This window comes from Sinohyriopsis cumingii, chromosome 10 (genome assembly GCF_028554795.1).
Source record: "Sinohyriopsis cumingii isolate HCF-2022 chromosome 10, ASM2855479v2, whole genome shotgun sequence".
Classification (NCBI taxonomy): Eukaryota; Metazoa; Mollusca; class Bivalvia; order Unionida; family Unionidae; genus Sinohyriopsis; species Sinohyriopsis cumingii.
Window position 1 is genome coordinate 73172045 of NC_142970.1, and position 25974 is coordinate 73198018.

General features: G+C 35.8%; 1 protein-coding gene across 4 annotated transcripts in view; it reads left to right on the plus strand.

The window, feature by feature from the left end:
- Positions 1 to 25974, plus strand: part of LOC149790384 (lactadherin-like) — a 193879-nt gene that overhangs the window by 126682 nt on the left and 41223 nt on the right. For 3 of the 4 annotated variants that reach the window (XM_089972430.1, XM_089972433.1, XM_089972431.1), the window contains exon 2: positions 11302 to 11368. In XM_089972430.1, coding sequence (XP_089828556.1) covers positions 11302 to 11368 — 67 coding nt within the window. Of the gene's footprint in view, positions 1 to 10820; positions 11158 to 11301; positions 11369 to 25974 lie in introns of those variants that run through there. The other variant, XM_089972432.1, reaches the window with a different exon arrangement.

The following is a 25974-nucleotide window of genomic DNA, read 5'->3' on the forward strand; positions in this document are numbered from 1 at the left end:
GATCGAAGCTACAGGCCACATGACATGCTAATTCACGTCATTTTCTGAATTTCTGAACAACATATGCAAACAAAGAAGTGTACATCGTTGACCTTTCCAAATCGTCTAAACGGTTATTGCCGTCTGGTAAACGTACTTCGATAGTCAAGGAAATGCTAGACGCCGACAAGAATAGTTCCAACCAATATGTCGGCAATGCAAAGGTACTTTTTATCATATTTAACAGAGTTTCCCGTGGAAGTTGATTAAAAACTTGCATTTAAGGATGAGGAATCGTCAAGATCATGTCTATATGAAAGTTTGTCGTCGGAACTCGTATATAAAAAATGTTTCAATTTAAGAATATTGTGACATGACCTGCATATAGACACTGGTAGATAACAATGTGACATTACTTGCATATATACACTGGTAGATAACATTATGACATGACTTGCATATAGACACCGGTAGATAACAATATGACATTGCTTGCAGATAGACACAGGTAGATAACAATGTGACATGAATTGCGTATAGACACTGGTAGATAACATAGTGACATGACTTGCATATCGACTGGTAGATAACATTGTGACATGACTTGTTTATAATCACGGTATACGTAATAGACCACACCCTACAAACTTTTAAACATAAATCATGACCTTTATTGTGATGTACCCGAAGAAAAAAAAACATTTTATCACTGGTACGAAGATGTAAATTTTGGGCTAGTCCAAGTCGATTTTGTGCTAGCTCAAGTCGATTTTGAGTTAGTCCAAATCGAGTATAGGCTAGTCCCAGCCAATTTTGGGTTAGTATGAGTAAATTCTTAAAGTTATTATATTGTCAGTATGTTTATAGAAATGAGGGTAATTTCATAGAAAAATATTTGTTACAGTCTTATTTATATGAATGCTAGACAATATAATTGTTAATATGTTGCAGATTAATTCTTGATTTTAAATAATCATATATATTACGTAATAATGTAAATGCCTCAAAAACACTTGTATTAATACTGATTTATGGTACTTAAAATGACACAATTTGACCACAAAGACCTAGAAGACGCAAAGGCTCGTTTAATTTTTGTTTTTTTTCTTCCAAATTTGCATCGAATTGTGTATTCTATAAGCAATATCATAAATAATATTTTCATATTCAGCATAGTCTTGGAACCAGAAGAGGATGCTCATTGTTCAAGATAAAGTTTAGGGATCCTCTCCTCCCCTTCTTCCCCCTCCCCCGAAAGTGTAATGCACCCTAAGGGGAAAGTACTAAGTCAAGCAAGGGATATAACTCTGCTGGATTTTGCTGGAAAATGATGGATAAAACCGAACTTACATAGATTTTCAGAATGTAGAAACTCGTGCCACATTTGATTTGAAATCACGAGTTCTTCAAACTTAATTAAGCCGATTTTTTGGGGTAAGTGCAAAGTCAAACAGGGGATATAATTCCGTTAATTTGTTTTTGTAAATGGCGAATATCGAAGTTTGAGCTATACATTCTCAGTCGCAAGTACATTATCAAATTTGGTTTGAATCAATGTTGTGTGTGTGTGTGTGTGTGTGTGTGTGTGTGTGTGTGTGTGTGTGTGTGTGTGATTTGGATTTTTAATGTAGCTTTAACAAATTTTCAGTCATATCGCTACGATGTCTGCAGTGTGGCAGTTTATAGTGATGTCTAGCACTGGGAGTAGAAGGGAGGCAAAGCCAAAAGGATATATTGTACATAGGACGCTCATGATTAGCATAATAGACAATGTCTATCTCACATTCTGATATTTTGTTTTCATGTTCATGATTGTGTTTTATTCGATTTAAAATTACATATAAAATAGATGTGTGTTTGTGATTTGGCTTTTTAACGCAGATATAAGCATTTTTCAGTCATATCACTACAATATCTGTAGTGTGACAATTTATAGTGATATCTAGCACTGGGGCATCATGCCGCAGACATGTAGCATCACGTCCCACCCAGTCACCTTATTCTGACACCAGGCCGACCAGTCCTAACACTAACCTCGTAATGCTGAGCGCCAAGCGAGGAAGCAGTTAGTACCATTTTTGTAAGTCTTTGGTATGACTCGGCCGGGGATCGAACCCATGTTGTCATTCACAGTTTGTTGAGCCGAACTGAAACTTTGTTATAAGTTCTAAGTCAAGCTGGAGCTATAAATAAAGCCATTAATTAGGAAGGAAAACGATGAAAATCTCAATGCGAAACCTCCTATCAAATTTGGTTTGAACTCCAAAAGTCTTTCAGAAACTTTAGAGCCAAATCCAAATTGTGACACCATTTCAAACAGGGTTAAAACCCCGATTAATTTCATTGGAAAATGGTGAAACTTGATTATTACTCAGACAGTCTCAATGTAAAACACTTTAAAAGAATTTGCTTTGAATCCATAAATTCCTTCAAAATCTACTGAGCGAGAAGAAAGTTTGCAGGACGTAATGGGGGGTAACGGGACGGAATGGGGGCGTAACCGGACGTAACGGGACGGAATGGGGCATTACGGGATGTAATAGTACGTAACGGGACGAAATGGGACGTAATGGTACGTAACTGGACGAAATGGGGCGTAACGGGACGGAAAGACATGGACAATACTAAACAAATACCAAATTGCAACGAAAACGAAACTTAATGGAACTGAATATATACTGAATCGGACATAAGTGAATTATTACTACTTAAAATATTAATTAAAGTATAATCTAACAGAATTATGTGAATACTACTAACAGGCATTTGAATTATCAAAGCTGAGTTATATATATATATATATATATATATATATATATATATATATATATATATATATATATATATATAATTTAGTAGAATAAGAAATAAATTCCTTATGTAACGGAAAGCTCGGTATTTAATCAAAGAGGTAAGTGGTGGGTGGGCTAAATTTTTAATAATTTTACATATAAAATCGACTGCTTCCCGAACACTCTGGTCAATCACTGTTTTAAGGGTCACAAAGTACAAATCGGTTGCTAAATCGCTTTAAACATAATTTAATGTTTGTAAATACATTGGAAGGAGTAAACGAACGAAAAAAAAACTATGTGAGAGGAGGTATGGTAAGTTTTCAACATCCTTATTTAAAATACATTTGCCAGTTGACTGCTGGCAGTTTTCAACACCCTTATTTGACATACATTTGCTAGTTGACTACTGGTAGTTTTCAACACCCTTTTTAAAATACATTTGCCAGTTGACTGTTGGTACTTTTCAACACCTTATTTAAAATACGTTTGCCATTTGCCATTTGGTAGTTTTCAACACCCTTATTTAAAATAAATTTGCCATTTGCCATTTGGTATTTTTCAACGCCCTTATTTAAAATAAATTTGCCATTTGACTATTGGTAGTTTTCAACAAACTTGTTTAAAATACATTTGCCAGTTAACTATTGGTAGTTTTCAACACCCTTGTTTAAAATATATTCGTTAGTTGACTATTGGTAGTTTTCAACACCCTTATTTGACATACATTTGCCAGTTGACTATTGGTAGTTTTCAACACCCTTATTTAAAATAAACTTGCCAGTTGACTTTCGGTAATTTTCTTTTCTTACCATTTTCAATTTCGTTAATTGATTTCTTTTGTCTTTATTCGCTTTCTTTTTCGTCATTTTTGCTGAACTACCTTAAAATTCCTAAGTTAGCTTCTAGTGTGAAGTATACAAACTATGGTTACTTGTGATTAATATCAAATCTGAGGTTTGATATCAATTATCATGACTAATGGAATTGATGTAAGCATTTTGTTTTACTTACAATACGGGGGGCCCCGAGTTGCTGAGTGGTCTAAAGCGCTCTCCGTTACGGATCACTGCCATCTCTCCTCTCTCTGCGTGGGTTCGAGTCTAGGATTCGGCCAATGTGAGAAAGCTTCTCGTGGGTCGGTGGTTCTTCCCGGGGTTTTAGCGGGTTCTTCCTCCACCATTAATACTGGCCGCCATGTATAGCCCTATCGTGTGCTGAAAAATGGCGTTAAACCCCACAACACAACTTACAATACGGGACTTTTGATACGTTTTACTGCAACATATAGTGGACGTGAAATGTTAAACTGACTAAGAAATAAACATTAATATTTAACCATCTTGACAAATTATTATTATTATTATTATTATTATTATTATTATTATTTATTTATTTATTTATTTATTTCAACCACCTTTTTTGTAATATATTCATACCTTTGTTTTTTTATAGCTTCAATAATATTCTGGATGTAAAGACGAAGCAAATATAATGCACCGTATTGATGACACTCAATTGTGACGTAATAAAATAGGTTACGCTAAGTCAAGAGTTGTCGTGCTCACGGCTAGATCGGGTCATTTCAAAAGGGCTCTGACTTTCCTCGAAATGACCCCAAAGCAAACGTCTATGTGTCGATTTACCCAAGGTGTGCATAACACCCAATAAACGTGCGCAAGAATAAAACGATGGTCAAATTTCAGGTGACAAAGTGACTGTACGTTTGTGGGTGTGTGCGTTTGGTCTCCGGAAACCCCGGATTTCCATTCCCCACCCTACCTCCGATCCGGCACTGGTGCTTCCATTTTATATTTGAACTGGTCTTTTTTCTGTTCACCTTCTACACTGATACCAAATACCTCTTTTAAGACACGTAGTTAATTCTTTTGTTATTTATTCTTTTAGTTTTCATCTCTTCGTTTTTTGGATAAGTCTTGATTCTTTGTACCAAGCGAAATTCCTTCACGCATGTGGATGTGTGGGTTTACATTTGTGTTGTTCATTGTTCCCGGAGGAAGACCTTGTTTAGGTCGGAATGAAGAGCAGCTTTCGGGATTATTTTTTATCTTAAAGCTTTTTAGTGATTATATTATATTTGTTCAGTTGGTTTGCATTCCCATTTTGTTACTTTTTGAACTTGTTATGAATTCGGTCCCTCTCAGAGGATATATAAATACGTTGATTTGGAGTTGTGTACGAGGTATGAGATTGTCGACACCTTTGGTACGCTTGGACTAATTCTCCAATTTGGGAGTTGCTTTGTCAAACCCTGATGTCTTATTTAGTAACCTTTGATACAGAGACAAACGATGACCCGCTTGGAAATTAGTCTAACGAATTAATGTGTTTGCAGACAATTACAACGCATTTGTCTATTGTCATTTATTAATTTAGCTAGGTAAACATATGGATGTGACGATGTCCAGGGCTACGTTGCTTCGTAATCAACTCCAGCTTACAATGGTCAATTGGTGTCGGTCTAATGTTCTTCATAATGGTTATTAGGTGTTTTAGTACAGTTATTCAGGCCGAGCCGCTACGTAGTTTGTAACTGGTAAGAACAGTGCGGGATTACCAAATAGGTAGAGTAGGCACCGGCCTAAGGGCCCCGCGACAACAGATCAAAATAATATTGATAAAACGTATTAGGAGATAATTTGCGGGGGTAGGGGGCAAGATTTCGACTGCCTAAGGGCCTCCACAGAGTTTAATCCGGTACAGGATCAGAACCTTGTAGGTCTTTGATACATACTGGCACTTATGTTGAAACCACTATATAAGTTTATGCAAAGGGAGAAAATTTGTTGAGAGATATCGTAGGTCACTAAAATCAATACATGGCGGATTGTGTCCCAGCCAGATGGCCACACTCAGCTTTGGAGAGTTTTCACAAAGGGTATGCATTGTTCTATTGCATGATGACACCAGTCGAGGTCTAGTGTTTGAATGTCATCAATTAGATGAAGATACCAGTCTAAATATAATGTTTGATTGGTCACTTCTACACTTGACGGGCAATTACTATTATATCTCTCGCTGCAGTTATTAGTTAACTCTCACTGCAATTACTAGTTAATCTCTCACTGCAATTACTAGTTAATCTTTCATAGCAATTACTAGTAACTATATCACTGCAAATACTAGTTAATCTCTCACTGCAATTACTAGTTAATCTCTCATTGCAATTACTAGTTAATCTCTCACTGCAATTACTAGTAAATCTGTCATTGCAATTACTAGTAAAATCTGTCATTGCAATTACTAGTAAATCTGTCAGTGCAATTACTAATAAAATCTGTTATTGCAATGATTAGTAAATCAGTGATTGCAAATACTAGTTAATCTCTCACTGTAATTACTACTTAATCTCTCATTGCAAGTACTAGTTAATCTCTCACTGCAATTACTAGTTAATCTCTCATTGCAATTACTAGTTAATCTCTCACTGCAATTACTAGTTAATCTCTCACTGCAATTACTAGTTAATTTCTCACTGCAGTTGCTAGTTAATCTCTCATTGCAATTACTAGTTAATCTCTCACTGCAATTACTAGTAAATCTGTCATTGCAATTACTAGTAAATCTGTCAGTGCAATTACTAATAAAATCTGTCAATGCAATTACTAGTAAATATGTCAGTGCAATTACTAATAAAATCTGTCATTGCAATTATTAGTAAATCAGTGATCGCAATTACTACTTAATCTCTCACTGCAATTAATATTAAATCTGTCAATGCAATTACTAATAAAATCTGTCATTGCAATTACTACTAAAATCTGTCATCGCAGGCCTCAATTTCACATCATAAGTCTTAAGATGAATCTTTACCTAGGAGATATTATTAGTCAGTTTCACGTCTTGCTTAAATTTCAGCCAGTCAAATCGATAAACTTAAATTGAAATCCAAACACGATTTCTTTTCTTGAAATTCCGACATGGCTTTCAGCTATGAAAAAATAGACAAAGGACTTCTTCCAAATTTGATTTCAGATTACTTGAAAGTTGGAAAATAAAAAGAAAATTACGCGCAATTCAGGGACATTTCATCTGGATAGAGAATATTGTTCATTTATAACTCTGTGGGTTTTTTTTCTTCTTCTTTTGCCCTTGGTGCATTTCACATGCATTCTACGCCTGCATCTAGAAATAGAATCAGGAAGAAGAGCCCAACTTCAATTACATAACAGTGTCCGAAACAGACGCATATCAACTCCAACACTATAAAACCCCACTGGACTCTGCCATCGTTATATAGCCCACTGGATACAACCAATTCTCGTTAATGAATTACTTAAGGTTTCTCATTTTGAGGCTTAATAATAGACTGAAAACTGTTCAATATTGCATGGCCGGATCGTGCTGAAGTGCGAACCACGCGAAGCATGTACCCGTATGGATCAAAACATTGAGCTACTCATGCATGCATGAACGGCGTTTGGGGGTGGCAAGTGGGGCGACGACCCCAGGCGTCGCTCTTGAGCGGGCCCCGCGCTTCAGGCTTAAGATCGTCCTTATGAGTTTGTCAAGCTATATTCTCCGGTAAATTGGAAACGCTGATACAGGACGCATGTAAACGTATGGATCAAAACATTAAGCTACTCATGCATGCATGAACGGCGTTTGCGGGTGTCAAGTGGGGCGACGACCCAGGCCTCGCTCTTGAGCGGGTCCCGCGCTTCAGGCCTAAGATTGTCCTTATGAGTTTGTCAAGCTATATTCTCTGGTAAATTGGAAACGCTGATAGAGGACGCACGTAATGCACGCAAAGTTGCGAAGTCGACTTAGTCAACTTCGTAACCAATCGAGATACCAATCATGGTCGGCCTTAGGCCCCGCGTACTCCTAACGCCACCTCTGCATGCATGTGGGTATGCTTATCAGTATGCCATTATGTTTGTCCATTTATCTCCGTCTATATGCCTGTCTGTCAGTCTGCAGCCGTTAGAGATAACGAGGGCCGGGCAGTGTACCTTAATTGTCTACGTTTTAAACATACCCTCAAACTCGATTTAATGTCCCGATGGTATTTCCTGATAGCGCACTCCAGCTGTGATGTCTCGAAAGCGAAATCCGATCAGTTGAAGTGGTATGTCTTGCCTCCTGGTAGAGGTATGGGTAACTGTATGAAAATTAATTATATGTTATCAAATATCACGGCAAACGCTTTGGTTCACACGGGAGACGTGGACAAAAATATGTAATCACGCTCTGCTTGACAAGATGTCTAACTCATTGGTCATTCTCTCTCCTTGGTCGAGATATACATTGTTAAACATAATTTGTTAGTATTCCTATCTTAGAAGTTGTACCTATTTAACCTGAAGAAAAGTAATCAAAATGTAAAAATATTTAGATAAAGTTTGAAATCAGTTGATATTCATATTATCATTTGTAGGTGGATTCGGTGAGCCTAATCGTCAAGCATTTTTTACGTCATTACCCAACCCCCATTTATGAATTTTTAAATCCGGGTACTTTTAGGTGATCCCTCATTTGACTGAAGTAAAAACTCGGTTATTTTTTGCTTATAATAAGTCATTGAGTTTGGGACCTACAAACATTGAATGTGAATGAAAACGTCTCAATCGATTCTTATAGACGTGCTGCAAGAATGCATTTCCTGAAATCTCCGGATGGCTATACAGTTACAAACAAACCAGCTGCTTTTATTTAAAACTGGAGGAGTCAGATTTTCACCGCAAGGAATATGGCGGTCACCCGTAGAGGAAAAAACAAACAATGATGTATTACGTCATAAAAAACGCAATATATTATGATATCTTGCCGTAAGGATTTCCCCTTGAACAAAGTTTCGTAGAAATGAAATTGATGAATTGTTTTTCAAACCCTAAGATCGTGACATGCTTCGGTACAATGAATGATTCTTCTGGGTCCAAAAGTCGATCCCTTGCGAGATACTAATGTATTTCTTCACTAGTTGGAGGGGCGGTCAATTGCTTCTCATGCCTGACACCCACCTTGTCCTTTTCGCTATCATATAGGCTGAATATGATTCCAATTATTTGTGTTATCGTGTACTAAAATGCCAATTTTATTATTAAAATAAATTGAGGATAGTTCCGATAGGCATTCGGTACACGAGACAACTTCGAGGAAGCACTGCATGGTTTCTATGTGTTTAAATTTTATTCCACTGACACTTATTTCTGTTTTGGTGATAGGATGAAAGGTGCTATATGCTGAAACGGCGAAATAATGTTTTATTATCGTTTTGATAATCGAGGAGCAGAACGTTTCAACGTCATAGTGATATAAATGTTACAACTGTCTTAAACATTTTCAGTGTTTTTAGTACAGAAACTATAAATAACATTTGTAAAAAGAAATATAAGTGATTGCTGGTTTGGTTTGGTCGTTGTTGTTTGTTTTTTTAAGACACTGCAATGTCAATATGGTATTTGGTATAGACGCAGTTGGATTAATGTGCTTTGCTATAGAACACACTGGTAGCTAACCGAGGCTGTCCTAATGGTAAGATTTAAACTTTGGTTTTGAAATTTTATTTAAAAAAGAATTTAAAGCATAATATGTCCAATGCCCTTGTGCATATATTGCTGTCGTTTTAATTTTCCAGACTTGGAATTATCAGATGTACGATGCTACATTTGGATAATCAGTTTCAAATAACGTCCAGACAATGTCTTGCAACAATATTCAAATACTTTGAAAAACACAAAGCCTTTACACCATACAAAAGGCAGTGATGTTTACTTAAACCTTTTACACCATACAAAAAGGCAGTGACGCTTACTCAAACCTTTTACACCATAAAAATAGGTAGTAAGTGAAGTTTACTCAAACCTTTTACACCATAAAAATAGGTAGTGACGTTTACTCAAAACTTTTACACCATACAAAAAGGTAGTGAAGTTTACTCAAACCTTTTACACAATAAAAATAGGTAGTGAAGTTTACTCAAAACTTTTACACCATACAAAAAGGTAGTGACGTTTACTTAAAACTTTTACACCATACAAAAAGGTAGTGACGTTTACTCAAAACTTTTACACCAATCAAAAAGGTAGTGACGTTTACTCAAACCTTTTACATCATACAAAAAGGTAGTGACGAATACTCAAAACTTTTACACCAATCGAAAAGGTAGTGACGTTTACTCAAACCTTTTACACCATACAAAAGGTAGTGACGTTTACTCAAAACTTTTTCACCATAAAAATAGGTAGTTACGTTTACTCAAAACGTTTACACCAATCAAAAAGGTAGTGACGTTTACTCAAAACTTTTACATCATACAACAAGGTAGTGGTGTTTACACAAAGCTTTTATACCATACAAAAAAGTAGTGATGTTTACGCAAAGCTTTTACACCATATGGAAAGGTAGTGACGTCTCGGCAATAACTTTAAAATAACAAGTGCCCCATTTAAAGGTACAATTATTTAGAATTTAAATAACGAATTTAATATTAAACCTTGATGGAATCAGTGCTTTCAAGCATTGTTTTTATTATAGTTGGAATATTGTTTTAACGTATACGATTATGCTTGATAAATGCATTTTTTAAAAAATTTTGTAAATGTCAGCATTTTAAAACTTTTTTGTGGACAAAAATACATACATACATACATACTTACATTGTTTACAGATGTGTCATTTTTGATCCGCACAAATTACCACTTTTCCAAATTGTATCATTCAAAAAAAAAAAAAGAAAAGAAAACTTATACAATTGTATTATTTGACAGCTTCAGCGCCAGTCTCGTTAAGAATGCATCACCGTAATTTCGAACAGCTTGACAAGAATAGCAAGAGCTCTGAGTGAGGCGGGAATATGTTTTTGTTCAGTGTCATGCCTTGGCGATTTTGTAGAGTTGTTTAGATTCGATTTGATGCCAGGCCAGCCATGAAGCCCACCTTATTTTTATTTTTAACCAGATCTGGTGATAAATTATCTGTGCTATCCAAAGAATGTGAAATGTCATCGTAGTCACGCTAGACAAGCAATTCTCGCGAACTCTCACGAGATTGTGGTTGGAATCATTTAGCGTGCAGGGCGCTTCCACTTGCATAAGAATACAGTAGTTAGCGAAGAGTAGACTTGCCACTAAGCGAGATATACCTATATATTCACACACGGGTCTATACTAACGTATCACGTACAGGTAGAGCTAGTTTGTGTGATCCTGCCACGGATTGGAGAGGCAATACACAACAGGCTCTCTACCTTGTTTTGGATCTTAATATTTCGAGCCGAGATTAAGGGATTATGACCGGCAAATATTAATCCATCAGTGTATTCCTCTGGATTATGGTTTGACCCAGCCCGTGAAAGCTCGAGGAGAAACAGGCAATTCACAAATATGTGAAAAAAAACTGCACACATTGAAGAAGTTACAATGTGAGAATAAAGCTGAAAAGTGTGAAGTCTGTTAAAAATGTGAAACGTTTTTTTTTCGTAAATTGGAATTTTTGTTCTTTTATAAAGGTATTTTATGAGTGTCATTTAATTTTCGACGTCAAGTGCGGTTGCTTATTATTTCAGATGAGAGCAAGCACAATGCGGACTTTCTTAATATTCTTTCTGGGGATTGGATATTCCCTCGCAAGCGGTGAGTATGTTTATATCATTATTATACTGTTGTTATTATTATTATAATTATTATTGTTGTTGTTGTTATTTGTTGATGTTAGCCTGGTTTCTTAAATTAATTGTCGCCTCCATGTATTACATATAACTCTTTAAAAATATTTCATGCAAAGGTAATCTTGTTTGAAATATTGAATGTTCAGCATGCTCAAATGAGTGAAATGTGTAGATAATGTGTAGTAATCCATGTCATATATATATATATATATATATATATATATATATATATATATATATATATATATACTGGACGTGAAGAAGTCCACATTGCCATATGAAAAATTAGGATCTTATTTTTAAAAGGTTTAAAAGTGTTTCAAAATCTGTCCATTTTTTACATTTCTTCTAAACGTATTTTCCATCTGTTTAATTAAAGGTAATGATATTTTTGAAGCTTGATACATTTTGTATAAGAATGCATTCAGTATGCTACCAACCTAACCATGTCGTGCGAATACTGGGCATGTCAGAAAAATTCAACGCTGAGGCTTTCTCTTTTCTGACTAGTACATAAAATACGTACTAATCCGATAGATTCCGATACCTAAATTACATGGTTGCTGCACGGGAACTTAACATTGTATTCTAATCTTTTCAAAAAGTACGGATTTTGCTTTAGAGTTATTCTTCCCAATATCAACATCGTGATAAATCTCCGTACAGTTTCTTTTCATGGTAAAAATTCGCCCCCAGATTGAACCGTAACAGGCGAAAACAAAGATTGCTTACAGCTCGTTGACCCCATAAACAGGTACAAAGCTCGTTTTGGCGATTAGTTAAATAATAAAACTACCTTCCCGTTGTAAATCTAAAAAGTGGAAAATGGATGGGCATCATTTAACCACGGATTAATGTTAGCAGGTCACCTAATTGCTTTCTGTTCTTTTGTATTTGTAACCGCAGTTTAAAAATTGAAATCTTGTTTAATTTTTTTTGTTAAAATTACCTGTAATATTTCACTAGTTTCACCTTTTTTGGTCACTATTCACCACGTTTACATCAGACTAAAGTTCATATGTTAGTTATATGCACCATTGATGAGAGCTTGCTATCTGATATTTGAATTTTAGGAGTGTGTGTGTGTGTGTGTGTGTGTCAGGGAGAGAGAGAGAGAGAGAGTTCTATGTCAGAGTTAACATTTGATTCCCTTCGTATTCTCCCTTCCGTTTTGTCATAGGTGAATTAAAAAGACTAGTTCTGTAAGCCCTATCAAGGCGTTTTCTCGATTCACTTATTTAACAATAATTTTCCGTTTACTTTATGTTACCTTCCACACCAAGCAAGGACCTCGTCCTAATTTTAACGATCCCATTGTCAGCTACATTTAGAGCAAACAAAGTGCAGGCGATATTGGATTAAACCTAAGAACCCATACAACCAGACTAGGGCGCGTAACTTCAGATGATGTTTGCACCATCCTTGCTTGTATTATCAAGAATTTGTTAGTTCAACGCCGAGTTCGAGTTTATTATACATGGCATAAAGGACAGATGACACCGGTATAAAGACGCTTACTTAACCTCTCTCCCGGGTCAGTCCTAGTCTCCTTAAATCCTTACGACGTATACTTAAGCTCCCGGTGCATGTCGTAGCTTTAGATTGCCTTAAATTTCCCTCACTTAAACTGATTAAACTTTCAATGAAATTTGGACACAGTCTATCTCATTACTCATTAGCAGTCATTTTTTCAGCCGCAACATGTGTAATCCTCGCAACATGTATTCATATGTTAATATTATATTCATGTATTTATTCTTATATTTAAAAGGATTAAATGTAAAAACCAGTACTTTTGAGTTTTATTAGAGATTCTGCCAGTCAATATCAGCAGGCAGAAGGAATAATTTAAACGATGTCTTCGGCAATGCACTCAATTCGTTATTTCCATTTTTGATGAAAATTTCAGAAGTACTAAGCCTTTACGACAACGTTGACTAAAATCTAGCATTTATTTGAAATTTAAACAACAACAAAAATCAGTTCAGAATAATACGAAAGACCTGTTAGACTTTGCCTTTAGTTTTATAGTGAAAACAATACCTTTTCTATATACAGGCGTGTTTCAAGAGGAACGAAAAAACAAATACTGCTTGAGCATTTATTTAAAAAAAAAAAACTACCTGTTTGGAATATAATACCCATGTCCATCATCAACAAACACTTTTATGACGCGGTAAGCATTTCACAAGATTCCGGTTTGATTTGATAGAGAAAATATGTTCTATTAACAATTGGTGCAATTTGAAGATACGTCAACTTCAGAGTTTGTCTCATAAATTCAGACCGGACGGGTTAATCTTTAGCAAATCAAACGAGGCACCTATACACTAGAAACTGAATTAGTTTAGAAAAGAAACTGTATTTTATCCGGGGATAATAAAATGTGATTTACAGATATTTAGCTTCAGAACAATGCAATTAAATCTGCAGTTTAGGTGATACCTGGATAAATCATTGCTCGTTTATTAGAAGAAGAAAAAAATGAATATGAATTGCCACACTCACCGAATACCTGGGTACGGCTATCATTTTTAGCCTGTGTAAGGTTATCATTTTTAGCCGTGTCAAGGCTGTCGTTTTTTACCTGTGTTAGGCTGCCATTTTTATTCTGCTTGAAACACAAGATAACTAAATTTTCAGATTAAAGGATACTCATTCCAAATGGATTCTGATTTAAAAGATGATGGGATATATTGTTTATTATCCCGTTTATCTTCTTGCTTGCTCATGCGTTCAACAAAATTTGTTGACTAGTATTTATTTTTGCCCCTAATATTTCTCCTCCCTCTGTATATCCATGCATCATCTATTCTTTTCTCTGTCTGGTCTACCTATCTCGTTATATTGTTAAATAGTTCATGGTAGTTATATTTGAGCGATTCTCTCTCACAATTCTTTTCCAACACCGTCATGAGGCGACAAGCAGGAGACCAGATAAAAACCCATCATTTCACAATGATGTGAAAATTTATTCAAAAACCTGAAGGGTTGATGATGTCTTTTGTCACAGGTACTTTTTACTCCACAGATGGCCTTTCAAAACTTGTTTTGAATCAAAACACCTATCCTTAGTTATTTCATCGTCAACATTTATAACACGTGCTATAATTATATAAAATTTCACATATTTGTTTGATTTGTATTACCTTATTTCATGTACTTATACATTCGATACATCAAAAAGAGTTTTTTTGTCAGGCGTCTTTTCAGCTTGTTCTTAGTAACGTCACTTTCTACGTCGCAAAGTCTTACCGTAGTGCCAATATTCAGATGAAATGGCTGAACATGATATTACTATCATCATATTCAAACTTTTTAACGCTTGTACCTCCGACACCATCAACACCACGACAACAATATATGCTTCTATGTCGACGTCAGCGTTTAAAACTCCCTTTCCACCAAGCCATTATCATCGACGTTCTCGCCATCGTCACAATTCTTCTCCCCAAAAATGTTGATAAAGTCTCACTCTCTTTACCCATAAAGGTAGAAGATAAAATGTCCACAAAGTTGTCAGCATACAAATTTGACATAATGGCGTATAAAGAGGCGACCGCTAATTGGCAACCATTTTGCCATGGGACACCGTTGTCATCACCGCTAACACAGAGTGTCACAGACATCCATTTTGCTATGGGATTAACTCCATGACGATGTTGCAACTGATACATTATTGGATTTTTTTTTTTAAATATTAGGCTGTATGAAAACACAGTGACTTTGTATTTTAAGGATCCCCCGTTTTCCTGTTTTTTTTGCCCTGATCTTTGTTTTGCATGCCCTTTCTGGGATTCTTACACTTGCTCGGCACTGTATAGCCAGGATTGTGTTTATGTGCTGTTAAACCCTACATATGACACTTACATACATACCTGAACGTGGGATATTCATGATCCCGGTCGACTTAGTACAAACCATGTTCGTCTGCTCGCAACGCTTTGTTTGTGGGACACGCAATTAGCCAACTTCAAAAGCCCACACAAAGATAGGGTCAGTATTATGATGTTTATCACTGCTTATAGTATTTGAAGCCAAATTTTGGAGACATTTGGATGCCATCATTCTGGTTTGTATTTTCAATGAAAAGAAAAGTGATTTTGACATTACCAGGTAAAATGAAATCCACTAATGGTGAGGGACACAGTCAAGCGGTTGTACACAGGTTAGATTCAAGTAGACAATGTGCTAACGTTCTATTTTGTTTAAATAAGACTTGCTTCGTTCATTACTATGAAAGAGTTGTAAATTTATTCCAAAAGTGCAAAAGTCAGTGAATAATAGGTTTCCCCATTAGTATGCGTACAGTCGAAAAGAAGACGGGTGCATAAGAATTTCACTTGTTTGTAATATAGATTAGGGAGTTGATAACACATTTTGAAGGTATGGTGTTTGCAAAGAAAATAAATGATGAATATTATTAAAAAATTTCTTCTTCAAATTACTCAGATATAAATGTGTCACTTTTGGAATTATTTAAAGTACGAAACAGCATTTGTGGTAAATCTAAAAACCAGATATCTCATCATCAAGCGTGAATTGGAGATTTGTCGATTAATCAAACCATATTACGTGTCTCGTATTCCTTAAGATGCTTCCAAATAAACAAATTCGGTGTACGCAGTAAGGGAAAATCGAGATGAACTGAACTCATGGACTTCTGGGAACAAAACCCAGTAACAGGCACAATATGGCGGTCTTACATCAGGTTTGTTACAATGTCCATTCTTATTAAAGTTACTGATTGTCCACCTTGGAATTATAAACACTAATAAAATCATTATATTCTTTACTCAAACTTACATGCTAAATTCTTTTCTACCTTGCATTGTAACTTTGTTATGAACTGCCCCAGTGCTCTAACTTCATAATATCATTGTATATTTAATGCTACTCTGTCGAAAACAAAATACAAAAACATCTGTTAACTTTCTGACATAACCTAGATTGTGTATTTTCAATGTACACTGTATTAGGTGTAGATATCTTATACTGCAGATACCTAACGTGTCGTGATGACATCGCATTCTTTTGCCATACACAGAGCACACTCCAACAGTTATGACTGATGGGCTTTATTTTCATGTCATATCTTTTTCATGGGGATAATTCACATGTATGAAACTGTAGTTTTAGACAAAATATGACAATGTTAAACGCATTTCTTGATTAAGTAACTCAAGGGTGGCATTCGTATTTGATCGTACATTTTTACGTAAGTGGTTTAATCGCCATTTATTTAGAGGGCTTTGATCGCTTCATTACCCTGGAAGTACCTCAATGCTTAGCCATGTAGAAACAAACAAATCTATCATCCTTTTTTTTCCACTCATAAATATATCGTGATTCAAATATATAGATAAATTTCAGGTGTGATAGAAGCAGTCATGTTTGAATGGAAATATTTTTAGCACTGCCATATATTAAAACTGCATAAGCAGAAACGCACTAACATGTTACAAGAACTGGTAACCATGGACACGGTTAATCATTTCCCCCCATTTAAATGTGTAAAGAGGCACATTACCAGGAAAACAAATTACATCATTAATTATTCTTCAATTCCAGATCAGTTAACTTTAGAATGTATATTCATTTATTTCGTGATGCCTTTCTACTTTCAAATCACAATTGGTAGGGAGCATTGCCCTGTTTTGAAAAAAATAAATAAATAAAAGAGAAGCATGTAACCAAATCGCTGTTTTTAAATTCCACAATGCCTGTTATTGATAAAAGCCAGTTCGTACTTAAAGGGGTTCCCAAGCTATGAAAGCCACGTAGAGCTCTCTGGTACGCCATATGTGTTCAATATGGTTGTAAGAGACCAACTTTTAACTTCCACCATTTAATCTTTGCAAACAAATAGCTTTCTTTCTTGCCAAACGTTTCACATCTTATCTTTTTTGGACATAAATTTAGAGCCTTCAAGTTTTTCTGCTCAAATACAAATTGTCACTGATTTAGTGCATTTCTCCTATGTAACGGTTGGTTTTTGAGGTTGAAATTTAATAAAACATTGCAACCTTACGAAGGCCACTTTATTTCCACAATTTAGAACTTAACAATATTGAAGGTAAAATCATCCTTGTTCATGTTTTTTAGGCTTCGACAGTTAGTACCAATTTATCAAAGTGTATATACGTATAATGTAGAATACTTAATTAAGAAAAATTAAAAAGATTCTTGAAAATTATTTTCTAAAAGCTTATTTTTTCTTAAATTAAACAAATTACTGATTTATTGTCCATGGTAGTCAGTGCCAAGAACAATGAAGAAATAAAATTGATACACGTACGTATGTATATAGCTGTAAAATATATCACGAGTAATTCTATTTTGACGTCGGAAAATTTGTTGAAGGGATGAAGTGGAAACATTAGAGCAAAAAGAAAAAAAAAATAGAAGGTAAACATTGAACACATTGTGTCTTCATTTTGAACGATTTTGCATCAAGTGCGGTTGACGTATTTGGATAAATGAATCAAATACTCAGCTGTCATCGATCTGTTAGCGGAACAATGCAGCTGGAAGATCCTCGATCACTTTCGTCGCATGATAGAAAAAGACAAATTTCCTAAGGCACGAACTTATTTGACTCGCACTGGAAAGAGATGATAATGTTCCGATTTGGGAAAAGGGGCGATAGATGTCCTGGTTGATTCCCACTTCCGCACATTTCTGAGGGTAGGCGAAATCGTGTCACAGTGAAAGCAAATAAAACTTTCGTGCCGTGATAACGCTGAAATTTGACTATCTAACATCTTGCCTTTTCTTACATAAAAAAGATCACGAGTAGACAAGTATTATAAATAACATTTAACGTATATATCTGGTGTCTTGAACAATAGCAGGAACAGATTAACATGGTTTGCAAGTGGAAGTTCAACCTCAATACTTCTAGGCCACTAATCGGATTGAAGGAAAGTTATCTATATTTTGAGGTGGTGCGATTTAAAAATAAGTATTTTGTTTTACACGAAACTAACTGGCCACATGGTATTGTAATGAGTAAGTGGTCTTTTGTGGATTGTCGGGTCGGGTCGATTCGCAGAGAGAGGGGGGAATAAAGTCGGAAGTGAAAACGCAACCTGACGTACATACGTACTTAGGGACACAAACATGTGGATGTACAAAGGTAACACTTTACACCCTTCCACGTTCGTGGCTGTGCTTTTTTGGAAATAAACCTTTACGGCACCTATTTATGATTTAAACTTTGACTAAGGGTTATGCACTAATTGGATATGTGTTTCTCACTTTTATTTCACAATAACACGGAAATGACCTTCGGCAAACCGATAAATAAATGTTTATACGTTATGTGTTTACTATTAAACATGTCTATACACCTAAGGAAAGAAACCCAAACAACCGTCCCCTCTTTCAGATGTGAGAGTGGCTTATTTTATTACTCTTCTCTCGGAAATTGCTGAGAAAAATAAAATTTGAACTTGTAGCTGTTTTCAACTGGAATCATGAATGGTGGTGGTACATGATGCTGCATATACAGTCTGTTAATGCGAACAACTCGAACACATACCAAAGAGTTCCTTTTATACGCACTTTAAAGACTTTTTTAATTATTTTTTTTATTAACGCGGACGGTATGCATTCAACTCACCTTGAAAAGGCCAAGGCGCACGTATTCCTAAAAATGTCGCCATGTTGACAAATGTTTGCTGTTATTCTTTTCCTGAAAGGTTGTGAAGGTCCGACATATGGCCTTGTTTCGTCTGAAAATCTTTGCATTTATAAAATATTATATTCGCCAAAAATAAAGAACGTATTAGGGGTGATATAAATAATTTCAATTAGAACTCGAGAAAAGAACCTAGAAAACTTATTTGGATATTTCGTTGAGAGGTGTGTGAAAAAGAAGATTAAATGCGATCTGTCTATGGCGCTCTCCTGGTGACGTCTAGGGTACTGCTTTTTACGTGCGCCTGGTGTGAAGTTCAGTCGCCCATAGTCGGACGGCCTGACATCTAACAACCCCAAGTCACATGATCGAATCCACACGTTCAGTAATTTCACAATGATTTAGTGAAAAACTGAGCAGCCAGATCCATAAACAAGAAAAGAAACGAAAAAGAACAGAAATTTGTTTCCCACGGGTTTGATTGCGCAAAAAGTAAAATAAAGAACAATCAACGATATCTCGCGAAAAATGTCAAGGCGGTTTGCATGACATGGATAGACCCCCCCCCCCCGTTACAATGCGATAACTGCGTCTTCACTGGTATAATAATTTATTTGATTTGATATTGCCTGCGATGTTATTAAGCATATCCGATAATCACGATAATCGTGACTTGAATGAAGACAATGTTGTTTTTTTTTTAAAGCCCTATACTTTAGATGTAAAAAGATGCGATCAGAATTATTTAAACAGGGACATGTCTTAAGATATTTCAACAGTTTTTCCAAAAACATGTTAAAAATCGAATTAAAATTTTAAGCCATTCGGTTTGGGGAAGACAAACAACGGCTTCGGTTTAAAATAGATAATCGGAAGGAATGCATATTTCTTCATATTTTTTCATTCCTTGAAAGCTGTTCAGCTCGTAAAAATTGGTTAAATTTTATCAGCAAAGTGTCACTTTGTTGTACCTGGAACGCAACGTTTAGTTTCACAAACAAATACTTCCATACTATTCACTTTGTGTAATTTAACTCGCATAGGCGAAACAGATAAGTAGATATTTGTCTCTTTTTTCATTCGTGCAGCTATCGTGTTTCAATCAAAACTTCTCCCCAATTGTTCACAAATGTCACTATTGTGTGTCAGTAACTGCCCAGAAACTGTATACAAGTCAAATCAGGCAGTGCGACTTGTTATGACAATGACACCGTTGCATACATATTCTTTAAATAATGAATGTCAGTAATGTACATGTAGATGCGTTATAGACTGGTTCTCCGAGTGCTTCGTCTTGAAGAAATAATAAAGCATATAATTAACAAGCAGACGCATCATTTATTAAGCCTTGCATGCGGCACTATTAATGTCAGACACTCCTTTTTAAAAATTGTAAATTGCAGTAACATTGTACAACTTAAACGCTCATTCCTGGTATATTTAATTGGATGTTATTATGTTTATTTGCTGGAATAATGGACCCATTAATTAAAGTAAACACCTTGCAATTTCAAACTGAAAAAGTACATTCAAAACCACTCACATATATCTAGAATTCGAATATCAAGATACCAAACTTATATTTTGGAAAATTGATTCTAGTTTGTAGTGCATTAGACTGATTTAGTTTGTAGTGCATTTGACTGATTCTAGTTTTTAGTGCATTAGACTGATTCTAGTTTATAGTGCATTAGACTGATTCTAGTTTATAGTGCATTAGACTGATTTCTAGTTTTAGTGCATTAGACTGAACAAAATTACTTCCCCAATAGGTGGCCCCAGGTGGCCGATTGGTCGAAGGCACTCGCTTTACATTCAACGAACATCTCACCTTTGTCTGCGTGGGTTCGAGTCTCGGGCTTCCCGTAGGTCGGTGGTTCTTCCATGGATTTTCCCGGGTTATTCCTCCACCAGATATACTGGCCACCATATATGTCCTATCATGTACTGAAAAATGGTGTTAAATCCAAGACAGCAACAACACCTCAAATACTAGTAGTTTAGTTATGTAAAAGACTAGATTAGATATGACATATTTGGGTACTATTTTTGTAATCCAAAAGTGCAATTCAACCGTGACTTTGTAAGGCTCTACGATCAGCAAGTCTGCAGTCATGATTTGAATGTAGATGTATATATCTGATAAAATTTTATACTAAATAGTAACAGAGAGATATGACTAAAATTGTTGAAGCCACGTTAAAAAGCTAAATCACACACACAGTCTTAACAGGCCCTACCGAATCCCCACTTTTCCATTTGGGTTAATGGAAGCAAATTAAGTCTGGTCTTTCTTGTACATTTTATGCAATTGCAGTCAGTGTGTGTGTGCGTGTGTTTGAGTGAATATTCAGTCATATCACTATGATGTCTTCAGTGTGGCAGCTTATAATGATGTTTAGCATGCCGCAGATATGAAGCATAATGTCCCATTGTCCTGACACCAAGCCGACCAGTCCTAACTCTAACCGCTTAATGATGAGGACATAGCGTGGCAGCTGTTAGTACCATTTTTTTAAATATAAATTTTTGGCATGACTCAGCCGGGGTTCGAACCCGAGACCTCCCGTATCCGAGGCGGACGCTCTAACCGCTAGGCTACTGGAGCGGTTAAAGGTACAGTCAGCCTTTTGATACACAATCAAATAAATTACTATTAAATTTGTAGAACACGAACAGCGCAAGTGCTAGGACAAAATTGTTTTAACACAGCTCAACCATAAGTTACCATGATTTAAAAATGTTTTTAGTAAACTTTTTGTTAAATCAGTCGGCTTATCCAGGTATCCCTTTAGTATCAGCTCTCAATAATCATCGACTGAAATATGTATAGTAAGGCAACCCTTGATGAACAATGATTATGACGTGTTTTACAAGCCATTTTATGAAAACAATATGGCGCCGATCCTGTATTAGAGACCAACTCCTTTAAAAGCCAACTTGTCTTAAGAGACCACACAATTTTGTTATGCATTGAGACATAGAAGCTTGTATTGAGGGGCCGCCTTTCTTTTAGATATCACTTTTTTCTTAACCGTAATTCCACAACAAATCGATAAGTGTACAATGTTTTCACAGCTCAGTGTTATCTCTTTCTGTTTTGAACTTACATTTTCCGCTGAAGTTTAGAGTTCTCAAATTATAATCAGATGTCACCAGTGCACTTTAAATTTTATGTTATAGTACATATTAACTTAAATGAGAAGTCTTGACAAGTTAAAAGATGGTTTCTTTGACTGCGAACGCAATCTGCGACTCGTGTTGGATGGATCAGTTTTAATGCTCGGCAAGAAAAACAGTTACATTCGCATATCAAGAGATTATGAACTTGTGGCACCGTGTTTCCAACATGCTTGGCCCTGCTTTTGTTCGTTAACGAGGAGTCATTAGATGTGGGTAAAACCTGAATGGAGTCTTCTCGTTTTTGTGAGAGGAAGGCATTAATGTTTTACAAGATGTCAAGCTTGATTATGTGTAAGTGAATCTCCCCCTTCTCTGCTATAAACAAATCTCTGCTATAAACAATGTTAAGAACATTGCCTACTCAAGTATTTTACTGACATGTACAGTTTATATTTCCATTTTATTTGTTCCTTTCTTACGTTTATCTTGTGTTCCAAATTTGATACCATGGCATGATTTTTAAAATCTCCACCTGACTACTGTGTTGAAGGCGCCATTATGTCTATTTCTGAAAAATAAAACAAAACGCACACACACAATCTCTTCTTTCGTGGATCAATTGCTTGATTAGTTATTTTATTGGTCGATGACACGCCAATTATTGATTTGTCTACGTTTAATTGGCCGTTCACGTCTGGAATTGTTTTTTCTTTTCACAGAAGTTCACCAGGTATATAGAACTAGCGCTTGTCGTTCCAAGTATGTACATATATAATCCAAATATGTAAATGTATTCATTTCTGTTTATACTCACGTTGCGCTTTCATGTAATATGTAGAAACGTTTCAAAGTGAAGATGTTCGAATATTGTTTGTCTGTGTGATTTTACATCTAAAGACCTTGTTATGTGTGCACAGACTTTTAAAATGGAGAAACAAATGCACATGCTAGTGGCATGTACAAGCCGAATAAAATTATTCCTGGCCATACAAATCTGTTTTGTCACATTTTCGGTCACGTTCTCTTAAACGTTTTGTCTGGATGATGCATTGACCAAAAGCTTGTTTTGAATTCATATTTGTTTTTCATTTTTTGTGCACTGTGGATTTCTTTGAATTCATATTTTGTGGTCATTCGTTATGCACTGTGCAAAAGCTTTCTTTGAATTAATATATTTTGGTAATTCGTTGTGCACTGTGCAAAAGCTATCTTTGAATTAATATATTTTGGTAATTCGTTGTGCACTGTGCAAAAGCTTTCTTTGAATTTACATGCGAGACCAAAGATGCACAACCCAAAAGCTTGCTTTTAATTCACAAGCGAAACCAACTCAAAATATATATTTATTTAAAACTTTCAGTCATTACCATTACAATAATTTAAGTCATATTGCGTTTAAGACTTTATCTGAATGATACATTACCTAGAAACGTATCTAAAGTCAATATACGAATGAACTGAATATAAACACGTATAGTCGGTATCGCATAAAACTTTCAGAGCGAGGCTGACATGTCATCGTCATTGTATAAAGTCCTGCAAGAGGCCCATGCTGGAGCAATTCTTGCACAGAACACGAGTAACCAGCAATGCACCAAATTGCATGAGTCATTTTCTCCTTTTCTCAGCACAAAAGACAGTTTCTCCTTTGATTTGAACGTGTTTAAGCCTGGAAAAAAATATAGTACTGAAAAGTGTAAAATGTTGTAAAAGGATTGCAAATACACATCTGACTGCTACCCGTAGACAAACATAACAAAAACAACAACAAAAAAGGCGGGAGCAATAAGAAGGACGTACCGAATAATCGTTTTAACTATAAATCCTGAATGTACTATGTAACAAAATTGTAGGAAATATTTTTCAAACTCAGTTTATTCTCTCTCTTCTTTTCTGATGCTGCCACTGTTAATCTGCAGTTGAATTATTCATACACATCAAACTTCTGTCTTAATACTACCATGCTCCCACCTCCGTTAATGAAAATACAATCTTGCAAATATACAGATCCAAAACAACTCTGCAGATTAACGCAAATATTTTTAAGCCATCAACTTGCAATGCGTTGCCCTTTGGCATTCTGCTGATAAGCACTTCTTTACCGTGTAAACACTTCTTAATGACTCTTAAATTCGATGGTAAACTCAAAGAGGCATTTTGACATACAATTTAACTATAAACCTAAAAAGACAGCAATGTTGATATAAAAGATGGAGCTGGTGTTTGATGTGTTCGCTTGAACTGTAGATTGGTAGACCCCTGGCAGTACGGGCCGTGGTTGCTGATCACTCTACCATTCCAGAACGCAGGTTTACCGGCCTCATATCACTCGCAGCAGCCGCTCAAGTTAACTACGCTAAACGAACCATATAATTTCTTCTAACGTGAGATACAGTCGATGTTTAGAATGAATAGCGTAAGCTGGCAATAAATCAATTATACGCCAAGAACTATATTTTGCTTGTACACTTTTGTCGATGGAGAGGCGGTCGGCATGGCGCGATTCCACATTTAATTTGTCAGCCCGCCTCGGCCGTTTTTGGTGAGAAAAAAAAATTAGTTTTGAAGCATCAGCGATCAGTACTAATCAAAGTTTATTTAGAAACACCACCAAAACTAAAACAATTTAATCTTGAAACCGTACGTGGTAATAAAGTCGAAAAAGGTCAGATGTCTTAAAGGTTACCTTTGGAGCATTAAACTGATATTATGCTTGTGGTTACGCCGCTAGCCTTTACGTATCACTCACATCTCAAAAAAGGTAAAATCCCTAAAACTCAAGGTCATAACTGTATTTATAAACCGTCGTCTGTTAAAGAGTCTCATCCTTGTCAGTTGGGACAGCATCATGGGATGAAAATTTGATGACAAACAGGTTGCATCCATTAAGTATGCAGGAGAATGCACCGGTCATATTCACCACCCCCGGAGTCAGGATGAGGACAAGAACTTAAAACATTATGAAGAATCGGGATCCTTTTGAAAATGCGTGAAGAGTTTCCTAACTCAACGCAAACAACACGGTTTTTCATTTTTGTGTCTTGGGGTTCTTAATGGTCAGTTAGTAAAGCTTGCTCAAGAAACCGCAGAATCTAGAAACTAAAAAAACACAATTCATATTAGTATCTTCGTGTTGCGTCATCTACTCAAAGAAGCCCATATGGATTTCAAGAGGCACTCTCACGTATTTGATTCGGTATTTTTTCCAGCTCAAACTTAATGAAAAATGTACTTATGCCTATCACGTTCAATATTTTATAATTTTATTAACACTCTGATTGTGAAATCCATGCCAATATTTACTTTAGCATACATGCTATGTATTCAGAACTGCGAATGGCATTAAGTACACCCCATTGTAACGTTCTTGGCTTCGATACGTGTAGATGAAAGCAAACTACAAATTAATTTGGTAAGGGAATTAAATTAGCGGGGACTAAGTTTGCTTTAATACAATTAACTTTGCTATGTGCCCTACCTTTTTAGTTTGGGAGGTACAAAGTCTACATTCAGGTCCTGTCCCGAAGAAACTGCTCCGGAACACCTTTCTTGGCTAAAAATGGCCGGATTTTCAGGTGCAAGCACTCTTTTATACCGTAACAGGGTCAATCTATGAACGTTTTAACAATCCATTGTAAATTTTGTAAACTAAACTTGAATGCCGGAGTTAGACCATAACAAAATAAACAAGGCAACATTTTGCAATCACAAATTTAAATTTTGCTTTCAAACGTTATAATCGTGTATAGGAAATTCGTAATCATTTGATTGCAACGCTAGTAGAAGCTGGTCAAATTAAATAAAAG